General features: G+C 32.3%; 1 protein-coding gene across 9 annotated transcripts in view; it reads right to left on the bottom strand.

Annotated features, from left to right (window-relative positions):
- CEP350 (centrosomal protein 350) overlaps positions 1-21,555 on the bottom strand; it is a 166,285-nt gene that overhangs the window by 28,174 nt on the left and 116,556 nt on the right. For 7 of the 9 annotated variants that reach the window (XM_037021079.2, XM_073216830.1, XM_037021078.2 and 4 more), the window contains 5 exons: positions 17,358-17,515; positions 11,640-11,762; positions 10,362-10,561; positions 2,430-2,641; positions 1,362-1,506 (listed from right to left, as the gene is read on the bottom strand). In XM_037021079.2, the coding sequence (XP_036876974.2) occupies positions 1,362-1,506; positions 2,430-2,641; positions 10,362-10,561; positions 11,640-11,762; positions 17,358-17,515 (838 nt within the window). The remainder of the gene's footprint in view (positions 1-1,361; positions 1,507-2,429; positions 2,642-10,361; positions 10,562-11,639; positions 11,763-17,357; positions 17,516-21,555) is intronic. The other 2 variants (XM_037021081.2, XM_037021083.2) reach the window with 1 other exon arrangement.

The raw sequence follows: 21,555 nt of genomic DNA, 5'->3' as shown, positions 1-21,555 counted from the left end.
ATAATGGAGACACGCAAATACAGGTGTAGGAAAATCCCATAATGCTGATAATAAAGGGCGTAGAGAACAGGATCAAAGACAAAAAAAAAGAATATTTTTGAATTTTCTTTTACTAAATGTCTACCTTCAAAAGAAAACTAAAAATGAGCTCAAAAGGCATACACTCAAAATGGTATTAATCTTTCCTGAGTCCTATACAAATCAAGTATTGACTGTCTAGATATAACTCACAAGATCAACTAATTCCTTGAAATGTTAGAATACGGACTGTTCATTATTTCATAATCTGTATATATGCAAACCCAATTTTATTGCATTTGCTTTATCATGTTTCACAGATTATATATTTTTAGAAATTGAAGGTTTGTGGCAACCCTACATCAAGGAAGTCTACTGGTGCCGTTTTTCCAACAGCTTTTGTTCACTTTGTGTCTCTGTGTCACATTTTGGTGATTCTTGAAATATTTCAAACTTTCTCATTATTATTATATTTGTTATGGTTATATATTATTACTATTGTTTACTGTTCTGGGGTACCACGAACTGTGCTCATACTAAGATGAGGAACTTAATTGATGAATGTTGTGTGTTCTGACAGCTCCACTGACTGACTTTTTTAAAACATAATGCTATTGCACTCTTAGCTACAGTATAGGGTAAACACAACTTTATATGTACTGAGAAACCAAAAATTTCACTTGACTCATTATTGCAATATTCATTTTATTGTCATGGTTTGGAACCCAACTTGCAATATCTCCAAGGTATGCCTGTATTACAGAAATTTATAGTAGGATAGAAGTTATGGGAAAACAGACATGCTCCCCACTACCATTTGCAGTCTGTTCTCTACTTTTCCTCCTTTGAAGCTTATGCTATCCTACTCTACGACCTCCTATCTGTCCTCCTGTCTTCATTAACTCATTCAAGAAACATTTAATAAATACCTAACAATGCAAAGTAACAATTTTTAACAAAACATAGTCTATATTCTAGTAGGGTAAAGCTGCTAGGTAAAGGTTGGTCACAATTTATGTGCTGTCTGTTTTAACAAGCTGAAACAGAGTGTTATGGGAACACATAAACAGTGCCTAACATACAGAAAAAATTTCAACAGATGTCTGAAGAATAAATGACTATCCATCAACACTCGAGAATATAACAACTTTTTATATTTTGTGTAGTTAGATATAATTATTAAAGTAAAGTAAAGAGATATGTGATTTTATCTTGGTAAGAAAAAAGCCTTTACAACAAGTGTAACGAAGGATACATTGTACTAGAATACCGCTAGATAAAGCTTATTAAAGAGGAATTCAAATACAGTACAAAGAAAACTAACTCCTTGTTATTAGTCTTACCTGACTGTGTCATAGATAATGACTCATCTGACCAACTGCAACTGTGTTGATGGGATCTGACAGGTAGACGGCCTTGTCCTCCATTTCTATGATGTCCTTTGCTAGACTCCTGCTTTGACACAGATGTGCAGCTTTTGGGAGGTGACTGTTCAAAGAGAAAACCAAATGGGAACTGTTTTATGATACAGCTATAAAATTCTATTTAAAATTTGAGATTTTAACCAGTTAAAGACAATATTTACAAAGAGCTTTAAATAACTCCAACATAAAAAGTGAAAAAACAGTTTAAAAGTTATATAAAGGATAACGCTTTAATTAAAAAAAAATAGTTATAAAAAAGCATGCTTTTAAAGATGTTTACAATAAACTAGGAGTGGCTACTGTATAAATGATATTTACCCTTTTTTAAAAAACTTTAAAAATACTAAATATGGAGATGCAGATATCTATTTGACATAGCGACTCTGTTTTCTTTGGATACATACCCAGAAGTGGAATTGCTGGATCATGTACAGTAGCTCTCCATCAACAGATGAACGGATAATGGTATACATATAACGGACTGCTTGCTACTTAGCCAGGAAAAAGGGAATCCTGCCATTTATGACAAGAATGGACCTTGAGGGCATTATGTTAAGTGAAGTAAGTCAGAGAGAGACAAATACTGTATGATCTTACTTATATATGGAATCTTAAAAAAACCAGTCTCAGAAAAAGAGATCAATTTGTGCTTACCAGAAGTAGGGTTTGGGAGGTGGGGAATTTAGATAAAGGTGGTCAAATAGTATAAACTTTCAGTTATAAGATATATAAGTACTGGGGATAAAATGTACATGGTGACTACAGTTCACACTGCTGTATGGTATACTTGAAAGATGCTAAGAAAGTATATCCTAAAAGTTCTCAACACAAGGATATTCAGTGACTATTCAAATGGCTTATACTGTATGTTACAGACATGGGTGATAGTCAATGTCATTAATATCAAGACTGTAACTGTTAATAATAAACCTTTTAGACAGGTTTCTTTCTAAAGAAGCTTTAAGATAAAAATATACATTAACTTACGTATTTACTAGGAGAGGTAGAGGATTCCAGTTCTTGTGAAAAAACCATTTCTTCAGTAAGTATACTATGATCTGGACTCCCTGGCTGCCCTGGAACTATAGACTCAGATGGTACATATTCAACAGCAGGGCTGCCCAGTTCTTCTGGGATAGAGCTTTCACTTTGTAGATGAGAGTAGGAAGGTATCGGAGAGTCTGCTTCACTTGCTATTTCTAGAAAGAGAGCATGAAAACAGGAAAAAGTAAATATTTTTGGTCAAGGCAAATGTTCAACTGTTACAATTTACATTTATTTTTAGCAAATTTTAGTAGCTACATTTAGATTTTTTAACCCCATCACTTAATGAATTACATTTACTACAAAGTCTCTTAGTCTAATCAGGAATTTTGGCTGACACAAACTGAGAGAAGATACTTATAACATATAATCAGCAATGACAGTCACTGAAAATCTAAGTGTATATGAAGATACAGAGCAATGACAACTCATGTATTTGTTTAGGGGTGGAAATTGGTCCAACCACTTTGGAAAACAATTTATGAATACTTGGAAAAGATGATAACACTCTATTATCTAGCAATTCCACTCCTAGATATGCATCCTAGATAAATCTTGCATATATGCAGCATGAGACATATACATGGTCATCAGCAGGATTGCTGAAATAGTCAAAAACTAGAAGGAAGGCAATTATCTACTGAAAGTAAGATAGATTATGGTATATTTACACAATGAAATGCTACCTAGTAATTAAAATGAATGAATTAAAGCTGCTTGCCATCAATGGAGATATATCCTGTATTTTATTTAGCACTTTCAGAATCTGTAGCACTGTCCTGGCTCTAGAATTTCCTGTTTGTTATGGTCTCTGCTTTTTCTAAGAAAACAAATATATTTGACACCAAATAGAAAAGTCTTGACATTATACCTGTATAATATTAAGAACATACATTGCTTTCCTTTGTTCTCTTCTCTTTGTCTCTACAATGCCCCACAAGGATTAGGTTATATCACACTTTGGGTCAGCACTGCTAACTCTGTGTTATACTCAATTCTAAAAAATATCACCTAAGACTTTAGGCTTGAAATCTGTAAAATAAGTTTATTTAACATAAGAAATACCTATAGCCCCAAGAATGTTTTACTTTAATAAACAACAATTTAAAAGCAATTCAGTTAAAAAATTTTTAAGTTATAGTTTTATACTGTATATAAGAAATATAATCAGAGTGGTTGAATGAAGGCAGGAATTCTAAAAATCCTCAAGGGTATTCATTTATTCTAAGATGGAATGTGGGCAAAATTTTAAATGATTTACAAAATCATTTAATTTTTAAGTAGTAGGGAATAGAAGAATCCTCTACATTTCCGCTTTATAACCCTCAACACAGGTATTTTATTTTTGTCTGATAAGTAACATACCCTCCTTTGAAAAGTTAAAATAATATAAAAATTGTTTAATGAAGAAAATGAAAATCATTTGTACTACCACCTCCTGAAAAAGAATCACTGAGGCTTTTCCAATTTGAAGTCTTTGTGGAAGACTTCATTTTGGAAGTCTTCATTTTGCCTTTTCCCATACTTTTTAAATTATAAATGTAGTGTAAGAATGTAGTAAAAAAAAAAAAACTTCAAAGAGTACAGAAGATGTAAAGCAATTACTTCACCCACTTATCCTCAACCACTTTCATTTGCACAATGTCCATACCTCAAAGGTAAACCAATAGTTTACACACAAGGATTCCCATTTCTCTAAATTCTCACCAGCACGTTTTGTCTTCCTCTTCTTCTTTTTTGATAATAGCCATCCTAATAAATGTAAGCTGGTATTTCATTGTATCTTTGACTTTTGAAGACAGAGTTATATGTCAATAGGAGTCTAGCAGTATTTGGACACTTTGGAAGAAATATGAACAATCTTAGCTAATCTTTAGCATTTCTTTTAAATATATCCTATATAATGTGACATAAAACAAAATGAAAAAACTCCAAAACTTTGTGAAATGTGTAATCTGCACGTGCTGCCCTGTGTGGTAGCCCTTAGCCACACATGGCTATGTAAATAAGAAAATTAAGTAAAATTCAGTTCCTCAGGTCTACTAGACAAATTTCAAGAGCTTAATAGCCACACATAGCTAGTGGTTACCACATTGGGCAGCACAGACAAAACCTCGTGATGATGATAGAAAATTCTATTGCAGATGCAGATAGTCTCTAACAAACTTACTATGTGAAAAATACACTTAAAATCTAGATTTTGATACTGTGGGGAGTCTGAATTAACTATACAGTAGTGATTATATAATAAGTATATTCTTCAAACTCAAAGTACTTTCCAATATGTGGTTGATTTGTTTACCAACCAATGTACATCTATTGTATATTGTTACACCACTACAAGCACATAGTAAATACTGAATTTCTTAATCTATAACCTAATGCTTTCTGCCATGAAGAATTTAAGAGTCATTATAACTCTATTTTATATTTCAAATACAGAAACAAAAGTAGCTTCTTTTTTGTTTAGGTGGGAAAAGACTGAAGTCACTGCATCTGAAGACTGCTTTAAAAATCAGGCTTTGAATGAAAGTCTGAGAGTTCTTTCCTGAATGATATTTTCCAATGCTTTATGAAAGAAAGGTACATGGCTTGAATTCTGCTTCTAGTGGACATCTGTCATATTTCTTGGAGCCAAAGCACATTTTTAATCCTTCACTGCTTTTTGATAAATTTCCCACTACAAAAGTTCATTGTTACCCAAAACAGAACCTAGAAAAATGATATTCCCAGCCTCCCTTGCTGATTGCTAGGATTTGGTGCTGGATGTCCCTGTAAAAGACCTCATCTTGGAAGTGAGTAACCTGAGGAAGAAACCATGTGGAAGCTATTTTAGGTGGCTTTGGTAGTGACAGTGGATTTTTTGGTGGTTGCAAGGCTGGTTTCCTAGTGCAGAAGTGGCATTAATTGGGAAATGAAAATGGAAGTTTTCTCTAGGGCTCTGCTGAGTAGCACCTGGGGCGGTTTTCTCATCAGGCCAGTTCTGTGGTGTGGTGCTAGCACTGTCTTTAGAATTTTGGTGTGGAGCTTACTCTCTAGACATCTCAAAAATGTTATGAACCACCGAATATCCTTTAGAATAAGTTACTCTTCTGCTTGGTCTAAGTCAGCTTCAGCTGTTGCAACAATGTGCCCTAATGGGTACACTGTCATTTATTTCATTATATTGTATTTTCCTTTTTTTCTTTATGCCACTTTACCTTATTAGGTAGTTCAACTATTCATAAGCTATATTTGATGATATGCAAATTGCATTAAAGGTGCCTTTACTACATTTACCCAATAATGCTTTCCATGATTCAGTAGGCCAACAGTTCCTGATAAATGGAGGCTTGAACAAGCTATTTTTGCCTTCTAGTCAGTCAGAATTGTTTTTTACTTCTATTACAGCCCATGATGAAACCTGAGAAATTTAGTCTTTTTTACAGGTCCTCTTAAATTTCATTCTAAGATGGAGAAATCTGAAGCAGAATTTGAGGCTATACAATAAGGATGGGGAAGCTGATGCAGAAGTATGCTCTGCTGAATAGAAAAGGAAGATTATACATGAACTGTACTATGTCACTGGTTTCATATATCATTTGGTATGTATAGCTAAATAATATATCACTTAGTTTTGCATGCTTTTTGATTTTCTACAAAAGGAATCAACCTGCTTGTAGTCTCTGTGATTTGTTTTGTGATTCATGTATGTTGATTTGTATAGTTGTCATGTTTTCATTTTCACTGAACATGATGTAATAGGTGAATATACCACAATTTACTTACCCATTCTCCTACTGAAGGACATGTGGGTAGTTTCCTTTTTTTTTTTGCTACTTCAGATATTGCTATGAACAATGTCATATGTATCTCCTAGTATATAAATATCTATAGATATCTATATGTATCTATATAGGTATTTATAGATATATTTATATCAATCTATTATCTATTATCCAAATAGCCATCTGTCTACCTATGTAAAAGTTCTCTACAGCAGTGGCTTTCGGATTTTATACCTTAACTGTAATATTTATCCTTACCATGTGTGATATAGTGGTATTTTCTATTCTATTTCAACTTTAAACAATGCTGACTGTCTTTCACTAAATGGTTTTCATGTATCTCTAATAGGATAACCCACAATTTGAAAAAATTACTCTAAGATAGTATTTCTCAAACATTTGGCCTCAAGACCACTTCACACTGAAAAATTATTAAGACCCCCCCAAAAAGCTTTAGTTTATGTGGTTATAGATACACTATCAATATTTACCATACTAGAAATTAAAGTGGAAAAATTTTTTAAATATTTATTTTAAAAATAACAGTAATAAACATGTTAACATAAATAACATTTTCTAAAATTTAAAGTAATTGCATTTTTCTAAAAAAAGGTTTAGTTGAAAGGAGGAATGTTATACATTTAAAAAAAATATAATTTACTGTCTGGCTTAAGAGAAGGCAGTTGGATTCTCCTATCTGTTTCTATATGCAATCTATAGCTATATGTTGTTTTAGGTGAACATATGCAGGAAAGCTGGCTTTACACAAATGATACATACTTAGAAAAGGGAAGAGTATTCTAACAGTCTTCATAGATATTCTTTTTTTTATATTATACCAAAATTGACATTTGGTAGCTTCTTAAGTGTTAGCTCTAACGTAGAATGTGAAACCTTATCGATGAACTTTTTGTGATTTGTTACATCAAAATCCATTGGTCTACCTTTTACTTTCAATGGATCTTTCACCCATGCATGGTTTTCTAAATCATCACTGGTAATTTGGAAAATTCTGGTTCACTGAGTTATGAAGATCTCCAAATGTTGACACATTTCATAACACAATATGAAAAGATGATTAATATCATCCTCCCATCATATCAGAAAAATCTTTTAAGTATTGGAAAGCTGTCAAGCTCATGGTAGAGGAAACGGCATTTCTAAAATCCTAATTCTTACTTGAAGGCTTAAATTTTATCACTGGCAATAAATACTGTCAGTTGTTTGCCTTGAAGAGTCACAGCTGCTTAATTTATTTCTGAGAAACTGTTTGCCAAATACCCAAGTCTGAATAACCACAGTTAGTCATTTAAGTACAAATAGTACTTCATGAAAAATGGCTAGTTCATCTTGCAACTCAAACTGCATTGTGCTTTTCTTCAAGACAACCATCATGGTTCAGCACATGCCAGTGCTTTGTGCATATTTCCTATTTCATCAACCAGAATATTAAAAAGATATGTACTCTAAGACAGAGATTCAATAAAATTAATATTTGTAAATGCTTACTTAAGGATATTTTTACATAAAATGGCATATTTTTATTTTGAGTGCAGGGCAGTGAAGAGTAATAATGACTAGTAATACAATTTGGCGCCCCTGCCCTAATTCACAGTAAGGCATCAGCAATTTTACCCACCACTGTTTTTGTACTATCAGGGTAATGTCAATACAGTGAAAAAGGCAAACAACATGTTAGTATTATAAAAATAAGTTCGACCTCTCAGACTCCCTGAAAGGATCTCAGAACCTCACCAGAGTTTCACGGGCCATATTTTAAGAAGCAATGCTCTAGAATTTAGACCTGGGAATGGAACTATGAATTGTAGGATGTGTGTATCTCACTTTTATTATTTTTATGATTTTATTATTTTTAATGCCTCTCCTTTTACTGTTTTTAAAACCAGGTTTAACACTTACACCAGTAGTTCTTTGTTTTATCCGTCTACCAAAAGATTTGATGGGTATTATGAATGGGTTAAATAATGGCCCCCAGAAAGATATGCCCATGTCTAACCCCAGAGACCTGTAAAGATAAACTTATTTGGAAAAAAGATCTTGGCAGATGTAAAATTAGTTAAGAATCTCATGGTGAGATCACCATGGTGAGGCCCAAAATCATGACAAGTTTCCTTATGAGACAAAAGATGAGAAGACAGACATGGAGAAGACCACATGAGAATGCAGGTATGCAAACACAAGAGATGCATAGCCACCAGAAACTGGAAGGAAGAATGAAAGAACTGTCCTCTGGAACCTTTAGAGAGACCACAATATTGCCAACTCCTCAATTTTGTACTTCTGATCTCCATAAGTAAGAGAATAAAACTTTTAAGCCACTGAATTTGTGATAATTTGTTACGGCAGGCAGCCTGAGGAAATGAATACAAGTATGCAATAGTATTTCTTTATAGTTTTATGCCCTGATTACTAACGAAGTTGGACACCTTTTCATATGTTTATTGAACATGAGGAGTTCTTCATTTGTGAAGTGTCTATTCTTTTGCCTACTTCATTTAATGTGGTTGTCATTTCATTATTGTTTTATAGAATTCGCTTACATATTTTTGATAATATTCCTTTGCCAGTCACATGTGTTGCAAAAATCTCATTCTGTTTTACTTTCTTTATGGTATACAAATGAACGTAAAATTTTAATTTATTGAAGTCAAACTTATCAGCCGTTCCCTTTACGGTTTTTGCTTTGTGTAACACGTTAAATCTTTCCTTCCTCTTGATGTCATATAATCTCTTATATTATCCTCTACAAGTTTTATAGTTTTACTTTTCACATTTAAGCTTTTCTCCCCCTTTGAGATAAAGCCTTTTATATTGTTATATAGGAATCTACCATCATTTTTTCCTTCCACAAAAATTGATTGGAGAGTCCTTCTTTTCTTCATTAGTCTGCAAAGTTACCTAAGTCTGAAGTCAACTTTCCATGTATGGACAGATCTTTTTTTCTGGGCTATTTCATAGTCTATTTGTCTATCTCTGTACAAATATCATATTGTTTTAATTATTACAGTTTTAGAAGTATTGACATCTGGTAAAGTAAGTTCCTGTGTTTTATGGTTCTTCTTTAGGAGTGTCTTGCTTTTTGGTCCTTTGATCTTTCATATAAATTCTAAAATGAGCTTATCAAATCCTATGAAGAAATCTTTCTGGGTTTCTGACGAATTGAATCTACAAATAAGTTCAGGGAGAATGAACATATTTTATGATATAATCTGTGCATATGGAAAAATTTTCTACTATGCTCTAATGTCACCTAAAAAATTCTAAATTTTTCTCCATAAAGATCCTAGATATTTTTTGTTAAACTTATTCCTAGGTATCTCATATTTTTTATTTCTATTATAATAGTATTCCTTATAAAATTTAGATTTTTCTAACAAATTTCTGGTGGTCTATAGACATGCAATTTTACATGCAACAAAACATGAATTTTATTTATGGATTCTATATCCAGCAACCTTGTTAAACTCACTTGTTAATTCTAACAACTGACATGGAAAAGCTGGATTTTCTATGTGTATAGCCTTATCATCTATAATAATGAGTTTTGCTTCTTCCTTTCACTTCATAGGTGAAAAAAGCATCTCTGACTTATTTCCAAATTCAAAGGGGAAGCTTCCAAAGCTTTATCTTTAAGTATGATATCTGTTCTAGGTTTAGGTTTTGTTAATAGATATCCTGTATTGGATAAGAAAAGTTCCCTCCTATTGCTACTTTGATCTGAAGTTTATTTGTTTTATTACAAATGCTTGTTGGATTTTATCAAATGCCTTTTCTGAATCCATTAGATTATGTGATTTTTCTCCTTTAATCTGTTTAAGTAATTCACCACATTACCAATTTTTTAATGTGTGTTAAATATCACATGGCCATGGAATAAACCTATCCCAATTTTATGGAATTTAACCATTTCTTTAAAGTTTTCAAGTATATTAGCATAAAGTTATTCATAATATTCTCTTACCTTTCCAATTTCTATAGCACTTAAAATTATATTGCATTCTTCACCCTTAATTGATTAGTTTTTAAAATAGTGAAGTAAAACAGTTATGTTAGGCTTTAGTTGTAGTCTGAACAGTGTATTTATTACCTTTTTGTTCTGTTTTCTGGTCCTCTAGCTCTTTCTTAGGAGTTTTAGGTTTTATTAATTCTTTGTCCCAGGCAGCCAAAGCCTGTTTTTCCATTTGACGAATTTCTGCTTCCTCTGCATCCAATCGTCGCTTCCACTCTAGTAATTCTTCTGCGTGCTGTCGCCGTTGCATTAGTTTTTGTTCTCTCTTTGTTAGAAACCTATGGTCACACCGTGAAGAACAGTGAGAGAACAAATCTATAGACAAAAATCACTGTGAGAGTTCTATCACTCGTTACCTTATCAACAAGCTGTGTAAAAACAGGATGTTGCTACTACTCCTCTGAAAAAAGTTTGAGACAACAGAAGCTTTGATGAGTCAATTTATTCAGAAAATGAGAGAATTCATGCTTTACTTATAATAGTTTATGAAGATTATCAAAGGAAAAATGTGGTCATTTCAGAAAAAAAAATCTTCAGAGTATCTGAACAACCATGACTTAACTTTTACATTCATTTCTCATAGGTGACTCCTTTATGTAACAGAAGATAAAAGCAATTTATTATGAAGGCTTAGACCAGAAAACACACAAACCCAAACAACAAAGACCAAAACAATAACAAAAAACAAATCCCAAAGCTCCCAAACAAGCAAGCAAACAAAAAACATGTTTATGTCCCTTTTTTACTTTTATTTTCAAATTCAGTCTGGTTTTGCTTCAGTTAGAGTTAGTTTGGTTCCAATTACCCGAGAGATGCAATGTCAGGTGATCATCGTGTCTTTCATGCACTAAGCACCACAATCAGATGCCTTATGCACATACATATAACTGTTTACTTGAGAAAAAAGATACACTAAATGCCTCAAATTTTTCAATTTAGCCCGACTCTGAAATTAAATAGCCCAATATATCTTAGCTTAGGAGAAATTACTGATTTAGGAAAAATTACTAAGTAGTTAAAAGGCTAATATTAAACTCTCTTCAAATGTAGATGGCACAGCAAATAAAAGGTGGGCTGCTCATATTACTGTGTTCAATCTATACTGGTAGCTGATCAACAAAAATGCATTCACACACCCAAAAAACATTTAGTAAAAAGCACAAGAACTATCATTCCACTTCTGAACAATCAGCATGTCAAATTAATGTGGAAACAATAAGAAAAAAAAATCTATGGGACATTTGACAAGAGGCCTCCAAGCTGTTAGAAAAAAAAAGAAACAAAGAAAAGGCAAACAAAACAAAAAGAACAGAGCATGCTCTATCAAAGAGTGCACTGGAAAAGGTGCAAAGTTACCTGACCAACTGGTTGTAGATATACAGCTGGAATTTGGGATGAAGGTTGGGAAAACAGACACTGAGAGAGGCCCAGTGATGAGACGTAAAGACAGAGAAGAAGTAGTGAACAGGAGAGCAGTGTCTACAAAATAAGGAGGAAGATTTTAAAATCAAGAGATCAAGAGGCAGAAAGAATGAGGAAGGGAAAGCATAGAGCTGAGTGAAGAACTTTTAACATGCTTCCTGAATAACATCATAAGCTACTCAATTAAAGCAAGTGTTATACACTGTGTAACACACAAAACATGTACTTTTATAAATCTTACCAATGGTATCTCAATAAACATGCCTTTCTTCTCAAGAAGTTACTTAACCATCATCTATACTTTCAGGCAAATTTATTTGTTTGTGAGTAAAGTAATGAGAAATACAGTATGGAGCTAAATAAGTTTTCCTATAAGCTTTAACACAGTGTACAACAATTATGGCCACGAACCTAGTATATCAGCAATTCTACACACATCTGTAATCCTGAGCAAGTGATTTTTTTTATCTGTACCTTCTGTATATTTTAAGCTTGAAATTAAATTAAAAAGCACTACATTTGCCTTAGTTAACTTTACCATAATGATGTAGCTTGAAAATAATATAATTTACAAAATCAAGTTAGAGTAAAAATACCTTGTTCACCTCTACAACATAAAACTTAGTGCTAACAGGACCTACTAGAGGTATTTTACTTTATCTTTAACAAAGGCTCACTTAAACAATAATAGTTAAATATAATACTCACTCTATAAAATATTAGGATGCATAATTAAGAATAAGTGAAGCTAGCCCCAATAAATACTGCCAGTAGTTAAAAAAAAAAATCATGTCATGAACAGCTCAATCATGGTTCAAGGTAAGGAGAAAACTCCATAGTTAAAGTTACAAAAGTAGACAATAGTCCACTAGTTTCTCTTCTTTTTAACTGTATATACATATAAATAATTAAGTCTAATAACAGTCTGGAAAGGTTAATTCTCTTTGACAGAGCATGCTCCTGTTCACACGCACACAATAATAACTTTTAGTTCAAGGCAACATTTATTGCCTTGGAAGGGCAAGGATATAATATCACCATGTCACAGAAGTGAGAAAATCTAGGTATAAATCCAGCCACTTGTCTACATTTTTAAAAGTATGTAGAATCTTGCCTACATGTGTATCTTTAGATAACAGATTATTTCAATGTCTGTTTCCCCACATACAACTTAATATTTCACCTCCCCTTCATCTACTTATATAGACACACACACAAACACACACACGCTTGTATCTGGATTGCCTTGATTTTCTGCACTGAAGTTTCAGGAAAAACAGTTTTGCCACGTTTCAGTAAGACACTGCAACCTTCCTTGCCATTCTTTATGGAGGTATAATAAACTTATTTTGATGCCAATTATCAAAATATTATGCAGAAACAAATGTAGTTGGCAAAAGGTCCAAAATAATCTATTCATAACATTCAAATATCACCCACCCTATTAAGTGTATAACTGCTAAATGTATGCATGACCTAGTACAAAAAGTAGAATATTGAAACATGTAAAATAAACTTTAAATAGATACAATCAAAATTTTTTTGTCCAGCTTGATTCAGAGGAATATAATTTTCTCTCTTAGAACAAGTAATGATAATTTATTTTTCATTTATAAAGATTATGCATATTCAAAAGCCCTAGGTTAGAAAGGAACAAAAGAAATTGCTAATAGAAAAAGAAGACAGTTTATGAAATAGTGTTAAGAAAAATTTAATTTAAAGTTAGAATTTCTTCCCAGAAAAATGTTTCTTATGTAGTGTACATACATTCTAGAACATTATAAAATCATGTTATAATCTGAAAGAGCAAACTTAGGATCTAAACTATAAAGGAAACTTTCAGTTCAAAACTCATTTGATTCTGAAAGATATTAAACAAAAACCTAATACCTTAAGTCATTTTACAGTTCTTTTGGATCTAAATAATTCTTTGATTCTATATTATTACAAATAAAAATGAAACAGCAATTTAAATTTTAAAATGGATTAATTCTTTCAAGTACTTAAGCATTTTAATGACACTCAGAAAAGGAAATAAATGAGGATATGGATAGTACTGACCTAATAAGAGTAAATATAGTCTACTATTTTTTCCTACAGCCAAATCTATTAAAATTATCTAATTAAAATTACTTACAAAATAACTTGCAAAAATTAAAATTAAATCTAATTAGAATAACTTACAAAATCTACTTAAAATTACCTAATAACTTGCATGTAATTTAATAAATGAAATAATACAGGTACATTATCCCTAATCTAGTAACTAAAAAAAATAAAAACATTATCAGACTATCAGGATTAATTCAGCTACATTTAGTCTAGAACTTTTTCTCAGAAAACTCTATTTCTAATTTAAAGCAATAATATTTAATATATTTCTTAAAAAATTCTAATTAAAATGTCTTCTAATTAAAATGACATTAAGAGGGAATATCAAAAGCTTTCCCTTGCAAATCCTTAACTTTATATAAACTCAACAGAATGGTGAAGATTCAATAATGATCAGCCAATACCATATTTTAGACAAAGCTATGTCACCCAATATTTCTGTTCAACTCTTAATTATTTAAAACCAAATAAGTTAATTTGCTCCTTTAGTGGTTTCTAAGCTAACAGGATATTTTAAATATGTAAAAGGAATGCTTCAGGAGTTTTATGATTACAGGATTCATTCTTCCATACCTTGGTCTGCAATGATCAAACTAAAAACTAACTTTATGTTTGTTATACTTTGCTTTTTTATTCTTGTGCTATAAAGTACTTTCTAAGTCAAAAATATATAACTGAACACTCATCTATGAAAATTTCCTTGATATAGTATTTTCAGTAAAAATTTCTTCCTCCTCTGAACTCCTTAGCAATTGATTTACATATGCCTCTCTAAAGGAACCTGGTACTTGTTCTTTTTTCCACCTAGACGATAAGTTCTTTATGGGCAGGCAGGTTTTACATTTGATTCATCTTCATAGCCCTCAGAACCTAGCATATTCACCCATTTCCCAATAAATAACTGCTAAGGGAATAAATTAAAATTAATGATGAATAATATGGAGGAGCAGTTGCTATTAACCAATAAAAGAGAAAATGCACTATGTCCTATTTTAATACTTAAAGATAATATCATCCTTTGGTGTTTTATTTTCTTAGTAAACAATTTTCCTGAAATGGGAATAGGCAAAATGACAGGAAAAATCAACTACATGGTATTTAAAAAAAAAAATCTGTTTCATGATTATGGGCAATCCTCTTATATTGTAAATAACACCCCTCACAGTAATAAAACTCAGATTTCATTTGCCAATAGTACCAAAAGACCAAGGGCTATTCAGTCTGTGGCTTTTACAAACATATTTTCGTTGCTGTTCATCTCTTTCACAGCTGAAATTTCTTTTGCTTTTCACTGTAGTGAGAAATGGAAATTATTATAAAATGTCAACTCAATAAAGAGGTTACAAAAAGCCACAGATTAGAAATATAAATCTTAACAAAGGCATTGTTGTCTCAATGAAACATTCAAGAAGGAAATCTTGCATTGTAGCCAAGAACAATTTGATCACTTCAGAAAAATACTTGTCATAGAATCAGAGTTCAGAGATTAACAATAAGCAACAATACGTAATGAAAAATTCTCCAAAACATTAGCTAAACTTATTGAGAAGGATGACTATTTTTTGACAGGCTTTACATCAATAAAATCTCTTGGAAGATTGCCTTTACGAATCTACAGAACAAATAATAGTGCCTATTAGTGAATTCTTAAATGATTTTATTAGGTATCTACTGTAGCAAATGATCACAAAATTAGCTCACTTTTTATTTATTGAGCTGACATTCCAATATTGTTGGAGATATAATTATAAAGCTTTGGTGATCTGAACAGTATTTAAAATTAGTTTTCACATTACTTTCCTCTGAAGATTAAAAAACAACTATTGTTTAACAATAATCTTTTTTAGTGCACTGCTAATTTTGGAAAATACTCCAGTTCATCCTCAAATTTTAATACCATCGTCCAAATATTAAAGCTGATTTCTGCACCACTACTGTCCTTCCCTCATCCCTACCCACAAACACAACTGCACTGCTTCCAACAACGAATAGTAAAATCACTGAATGCTTCAAGGCCTCTTCTCTTTGACAAACTTTTCAAAAGTTTACTTCTGTAGTTGACAAAGGAAGGTAGAGCAGTAATACAAAAATTTGGGGTGTTTAATATTTTGGATTCAAGAAAATAGTTAACAAAACTTAGAACAAAATCAATAAATCGAACCTTTAAGTTGTTAATTTAGAATTTTTAAAGCTTTCACCAAATTTAAAACAATTAGGATATTATTCATAGAGACCAGCAATAAAGACCTGATATAGACAAGAAAGGATCAATGAAGAAAATACCCCTGAAACTATATGTTCTCCAGCATTTACCATTCAAAGACTTTTGGAGGTGGATATAAAATGTCCAATTAGTTATGAACATTTATGAGGGATTATTCTGAATTCAAAGATCCCTAGAGCAATACAGTGTATCTATATTGGCAACTGGAAAATTTTACCTGGAAAGGAGGAAAATACATTCAGTCTAAATGTCAATATATTCCTACTTGAAAAAATCTAAATTAGTCAATCCCATGGAAATCATCCAAAAGGAATATTTACACATTTACATAAATTTTTGGGTTCACTTTTATTTTTTTACTCTAAAAAATCATATTTATTGTGAAAAGTCCCTTCATAATCTATTTAGGTATTTTAAGTCATGAAATGTCAATTTTAAATTACATAATCTCAACTAAGCAATGAAGTGTCATTTGACTTAGAACTGCTTGACTGTTCAAAAACTAAATCATAGGTTGAAGTCACGTATAATATACAGTATTATTAAATTTGATGATGTGATACACTATTAAAGGATATCAAGATACAACTTAGGTTCAATCTGTAGTTCAAGTTGCTAACTCAAAATAGCAGTCAACAAAAAATTTTAATGGGTCTCTCTTCTAGTTTAAAGAAGGTAGAGGTTAAAGTCAAGGATAGGGTCCACAAGCAGCTACTTTACAAGTGTATTTAGTTAAATGTACATCCAAAAGAGTGAACTCTCACATAAATGTCATTTTACATGGTCAAAGCTGATGAACAACTGAGCTACATCTGAATAGTAGTTTTCCCACACTTAGAAATGTTTTAGAAGAATGGTGGCCTGCCAAATCCCAACATCCCAGGAGAATTTCAGTTTCTCTGGTTTTAACTGAGCAATCCACACCTACTAATGAGAATAAAATTTCACTCTTCTAATTAATCAGCTCTCTCTGAGAGCCACAGGATGTGATCTCAGGATTACACCCCCAAGTCAATAGACATGTCCTCAGAGAAGGTACAAATTTCACACTTCTTCATAACTTCTAATAAAAGAAAGGAGAAAGCATTGTCATGGGTGTATATGCAAATGCTACTTTGATTTTTAAAATAAGAAAAAAACAAGAAAATGTGTTTTATAAAAAAGATTTAGTTAACTGACTTCTAGGTTGATTTAATAATTCTGCTAAAATGCTACTGAATCCATAAAATATCATGTTATATCAATCTAATTACATTAAAAATATTTGTTGCTACTACTTCCAATGTAAATAGAAGATATTTATAAAAACAAATTACTTTTCATCCATGCGGCTTCTCATTTTCTTCAATTTCTGCATAATGCTGCTAGTTTCACTGCTGGAGATTGAAATGGGGGAAGGACTGCGGGTTTCCAAGTCAGTTGGACCAGGACTGGTTGCCTTATTATCCTTCGTATCATCATCACTATGAGAGTCCTACAAACAAGAGGAGGCAAGGTGTTACATTTTTATAGAATTTAACATTTCAAATTGATCTTAAACACTTTCATTTTCAAAATTATGTTTATCCTCAAAACCGTATTTGTAAAATAGCTGAAATTAAGGTGTTAAAGGGCAAAATTATATCACATTCAAAAATGGCTGAAACAAAAACAGAAGAAACAAAATAGCAGTAGACTCATAGATAAAAAGGAACTAGTGATTAACAAGGGGGAGGAGTTGGGGTGGGTGTGGGGGAAGGTGAAAGGGATAATAAAGGGGCAAAATAATTCACAATCACAATATAAGTTGGTCACAGGGACAGTAGTATGGCATGGAGAATACAGCTAATGATTCTGTAACATCTTACTAAGTTGACAGATAGTAACTGCAGTAGAGGGGGTGAGGATTTAATGATATGGTTAACTGTTGAACCACTGTGCTGTATATTTGAAATCAAGATAAGGTTATACATCAATAATACTTCAATTAAAAAATAAGATTTCCTTCATGATTAAATAGATGGCTCAATATGCTTACCCAAAGTCATCTTTGTGAATTTCTACCTGTCCATGTTTTGGGGAAATAAGGGAGTTCAATGGATTGTTTATTTTCCATAAACGTTCAAACTCAAAAAAACAACAACAAAAGAGAAATGCTATGTTTAAAATTTTACTTAGCTCACAAGTTGTTTCCTTTAATCAATCATAGAATATAGATACATTGGAATATAGATACCTTTTTTCTATGTCTTACAATAGAAAAATTTAAGATGGAGGAAGGAGTCAAGTGTAAAAAGAAAATCCATTAGACACTTAGAAAAAAATACAAATGAATAATTCTCAGATCAATGTATGAAGCAAAAATCTTCAAAGTAGAAGAATCTACTAATGGATTTCACAAATGTAGAATAAATTTGTGTATTCTATATGTAGTAGAATTCACAAAAGATAACTGTCTTAACTAATACAAAAATATGTGTCAAGAATAATAGAAAATGTTATAATAAATCTCAAACTAAGGAAAATGTAGTAAGTTTGGAAAAATAAAGGATTGATATTCTTAAAAAATGGCTAAAATATAAATTTTATTTTATTTATAAATTTTATTTGTATTTTACATATATTTATAAATAATCACAAGTATAATAATTTAAGGACCTTTAAAAAATCCGAAAAACTTCTGCTACCAGCAATCTAGTATCTAAATGTCCTAATTTAAAAAAATTGAGCCACTCAAAGGAATACAAAATTACAAACACTGCAACATATAAAGCATATATGTACAGACACAAAGAATAAAGGGAACACATAGCTTATTTTAATTATACTGAGAGATGGGTCTTTTTTTCTTTAAATATTTCTTATAGAAAACATTTTCACAAATTAAAAAGTTCATAATGAAAGCAATTAGAACTATAGGTTTAATCAACATATTATTTCTGATTGGTAAAAATAAAAAAATTGCTTAGTCTTTCCCACAACAGTCATTTATTCTCATAACTTTTCAGGAATATGGGTAAGGACAATCATGACTTTTGATTTTGTGAACAATACAAAGAATCCTTCTCAAGACTTCCCTTTAACCTTCTTGAATGATTCAGTCCTAAAGCACTAGATGAAACAGGACAATGGGGGTATCCATGCAGGGGTGCACGGAGGCCCAAAAGTGGGGTGTCCCAATCTAAGTGAGGCAAAGAAGGCATCTAATACAGGAGGGTGGCCTGTATGGGGAGTCAGAGCCCAAGTGGGGCATATGGATGTCCACTTCGGAGTGGTCCTACATGGCAAGGCATAAGCCAAAACAGAGTGAGGTGGCGCTCCCACAGAGAACAGAGTCCAAAGAGGTTAAAGAGGATATAGGACAAGGGAATGGGGAAGAGCCTGACCTGGGGAGTGAGAGCCTAGTGGGGTGAGAAGGACATCCATATGAGGTAAGGGGTGGCAGTGTTATGGGAGATGAATTACATGGGAGAAATAATCAAATTATTGACTATACTAAGAAAAATGTTAACAAGTTATCTATCAGAGAAGGAAGTTTCAAGAAGAAAAACTAGAATGAAACTTGTGGTATTGGATTGGAACTAGAAGGATCAGTACGTACTCCTTGTGTATTAGTATGAACTCATTAACACAATATATGTATATATACATATAGAAATAAATATACATATAAAATGCATGTATGTATCTAGATATACTTGTATATTCCCTAAATTTGTTATGTAGGAGGAGCAAAACCTAAAAAGCAATGAGGAGGCCTAGTACCAGATCTTGGTTTCAAGTAACTTTCCTTCTTAGAGAAATGGCTGATTATAAGGCTGGGCCAGGGGAAGTATAAGATGACCCTGAAATATCTTGCACCAAAAAACATGGAAGTACTCAAAGACTGATGGGGACATGTCAAAAGGACACACAAACTTGAAGAGGCTCCTAATGGCCCAGTTTGGGACAAGGTGAGCATCAAAATAAATAATGATAGTAACATCATAACACTGAGTAAAACAGGTATCCATGAGTCCATACTGATGTAAATAAAAAGATAAATTTAAGTTTCATGAAGACATGGAATTTACATAGTCCCAAAATACCTCCACAAAGTACAAAGGGAAAAAGAGTAACTTTACAGTAACCTCTGGTAGACACTACCTTAATCAAGTGATCAACTCAATTATTTTCAGTAATGGGATAAATCCAGATCAGGCACCACCTGACAGAATGCAGTGAAAAGATCACAGGATCACTTGTGATATTCCTGCCCAAGATGCACAACCTAAATCTAAAACTAAGTTGAAGAACATTCTACCAAATAACTGGCATGTAACCCTTCAAAGTATCAAGGTCGTAAGAGTCAAGGAACTTATCCAGACAGAAAAAGACTAAAAAGAAATGAAATCTAAACACAATATGTGATTTTGAACTTACCTTTTTACTTAAAGAACATTACTGTGACAATTGGGGAAACCTGAATGAGGTCTGCAAATTAAACTGTGTTAAGTACCAATGTTGACAACAAACTCTCAACTCAGGGAGAGATCTTTGTACTATTTGAAATTTTCTATAACTCTAAGAATGTTAAACAATTTAAAGTGCATTTATTTTAAAAACCAAAGCACAGAATATTAGAGATTTAACTGTACTGCTGTGTAGTCTGAGTTTTCTAACACTATATTGATGCTATATTGTGTCTTAGAATAGGTCCAAATTTTGTCTTTGCCTGAATATCTCCTTTGCTCTTGTATCATTATATTAACACTGAAGAACTGAAATAAATATCATATATAGAGCAAAACCAGTCTCCCCCATTAATTATGAGAAATATATTTGGATTGACAAGGCTCTAACCCTAACTGAGCTTATAAATGGGAAACATTTTTTTTTGTTTGTTTGTTTTTGTTTGTTTTTGTTTTTTTTTTTTGAGAGGGCATCTCTCATATTTATTGATCAAATGGTTGTTAACAACAATAAAATTCAGTATAGGGGGGTCAATGCTCAATGTACAATCATTAATCCATCTCAAGTCTAATTCTCGTCAGTCTCCAATCTTCTGAAGCATAACGAACAAGTTCTTACATGGTGAGCGAATTCTTACATAGTGAATAAATTCTTACATGGTGAACAGTACAAGGGCATTCATCACAGAAACTTTCGGTTTTGATCACGCATTATGACCTATGAACAATCAGGTCAAATATGAATATTCATTTGATTTTTGTACTTGATTTATATGTTGATCCCACATTTGTCCCTTTATTATTATTATTATTTTTATTTTTAATAAAATGCTGAAGTGGTACGTAGATGCAAGATAAAGGTAGAAAACATAGTTTAGTGCTGTAAGAAGGCAAATGTAGATGATCAGATGATCAGGTGTGTGCCTATGGACTAAGTATTAATCCAGGCTAGATAAGGGCAGCAAAACATCCACAGACGCAGAAGATTTCTCTCAAAGCAGGGGGGGTGAGGTTCTGAGCCTCACCTCTGTTGATCCCCAAATTCTCACCTGATGGCCCCCCTGCGACTGTGCCTGTCTTAGGT

The sequence above is a fragment of the Manis javanica genome, chromosome 11 (assembly GCF_040802235.1).
Source record: "Manis javanica isolate MJ-LG chromosome 11, MJ_LKY, whole genome shotgun sequence".
Lineage (NCBI taxonomy): Eukaryota > Metazoa > Chordata > Mammalia > Pholidota > Manidae > Manis > Manis javanica.
The sequence above is the reverse complement of the archived record's forward strand: the minus strand, read 5'-3'. Positions and strand labels throughout refer to the sequence as shown.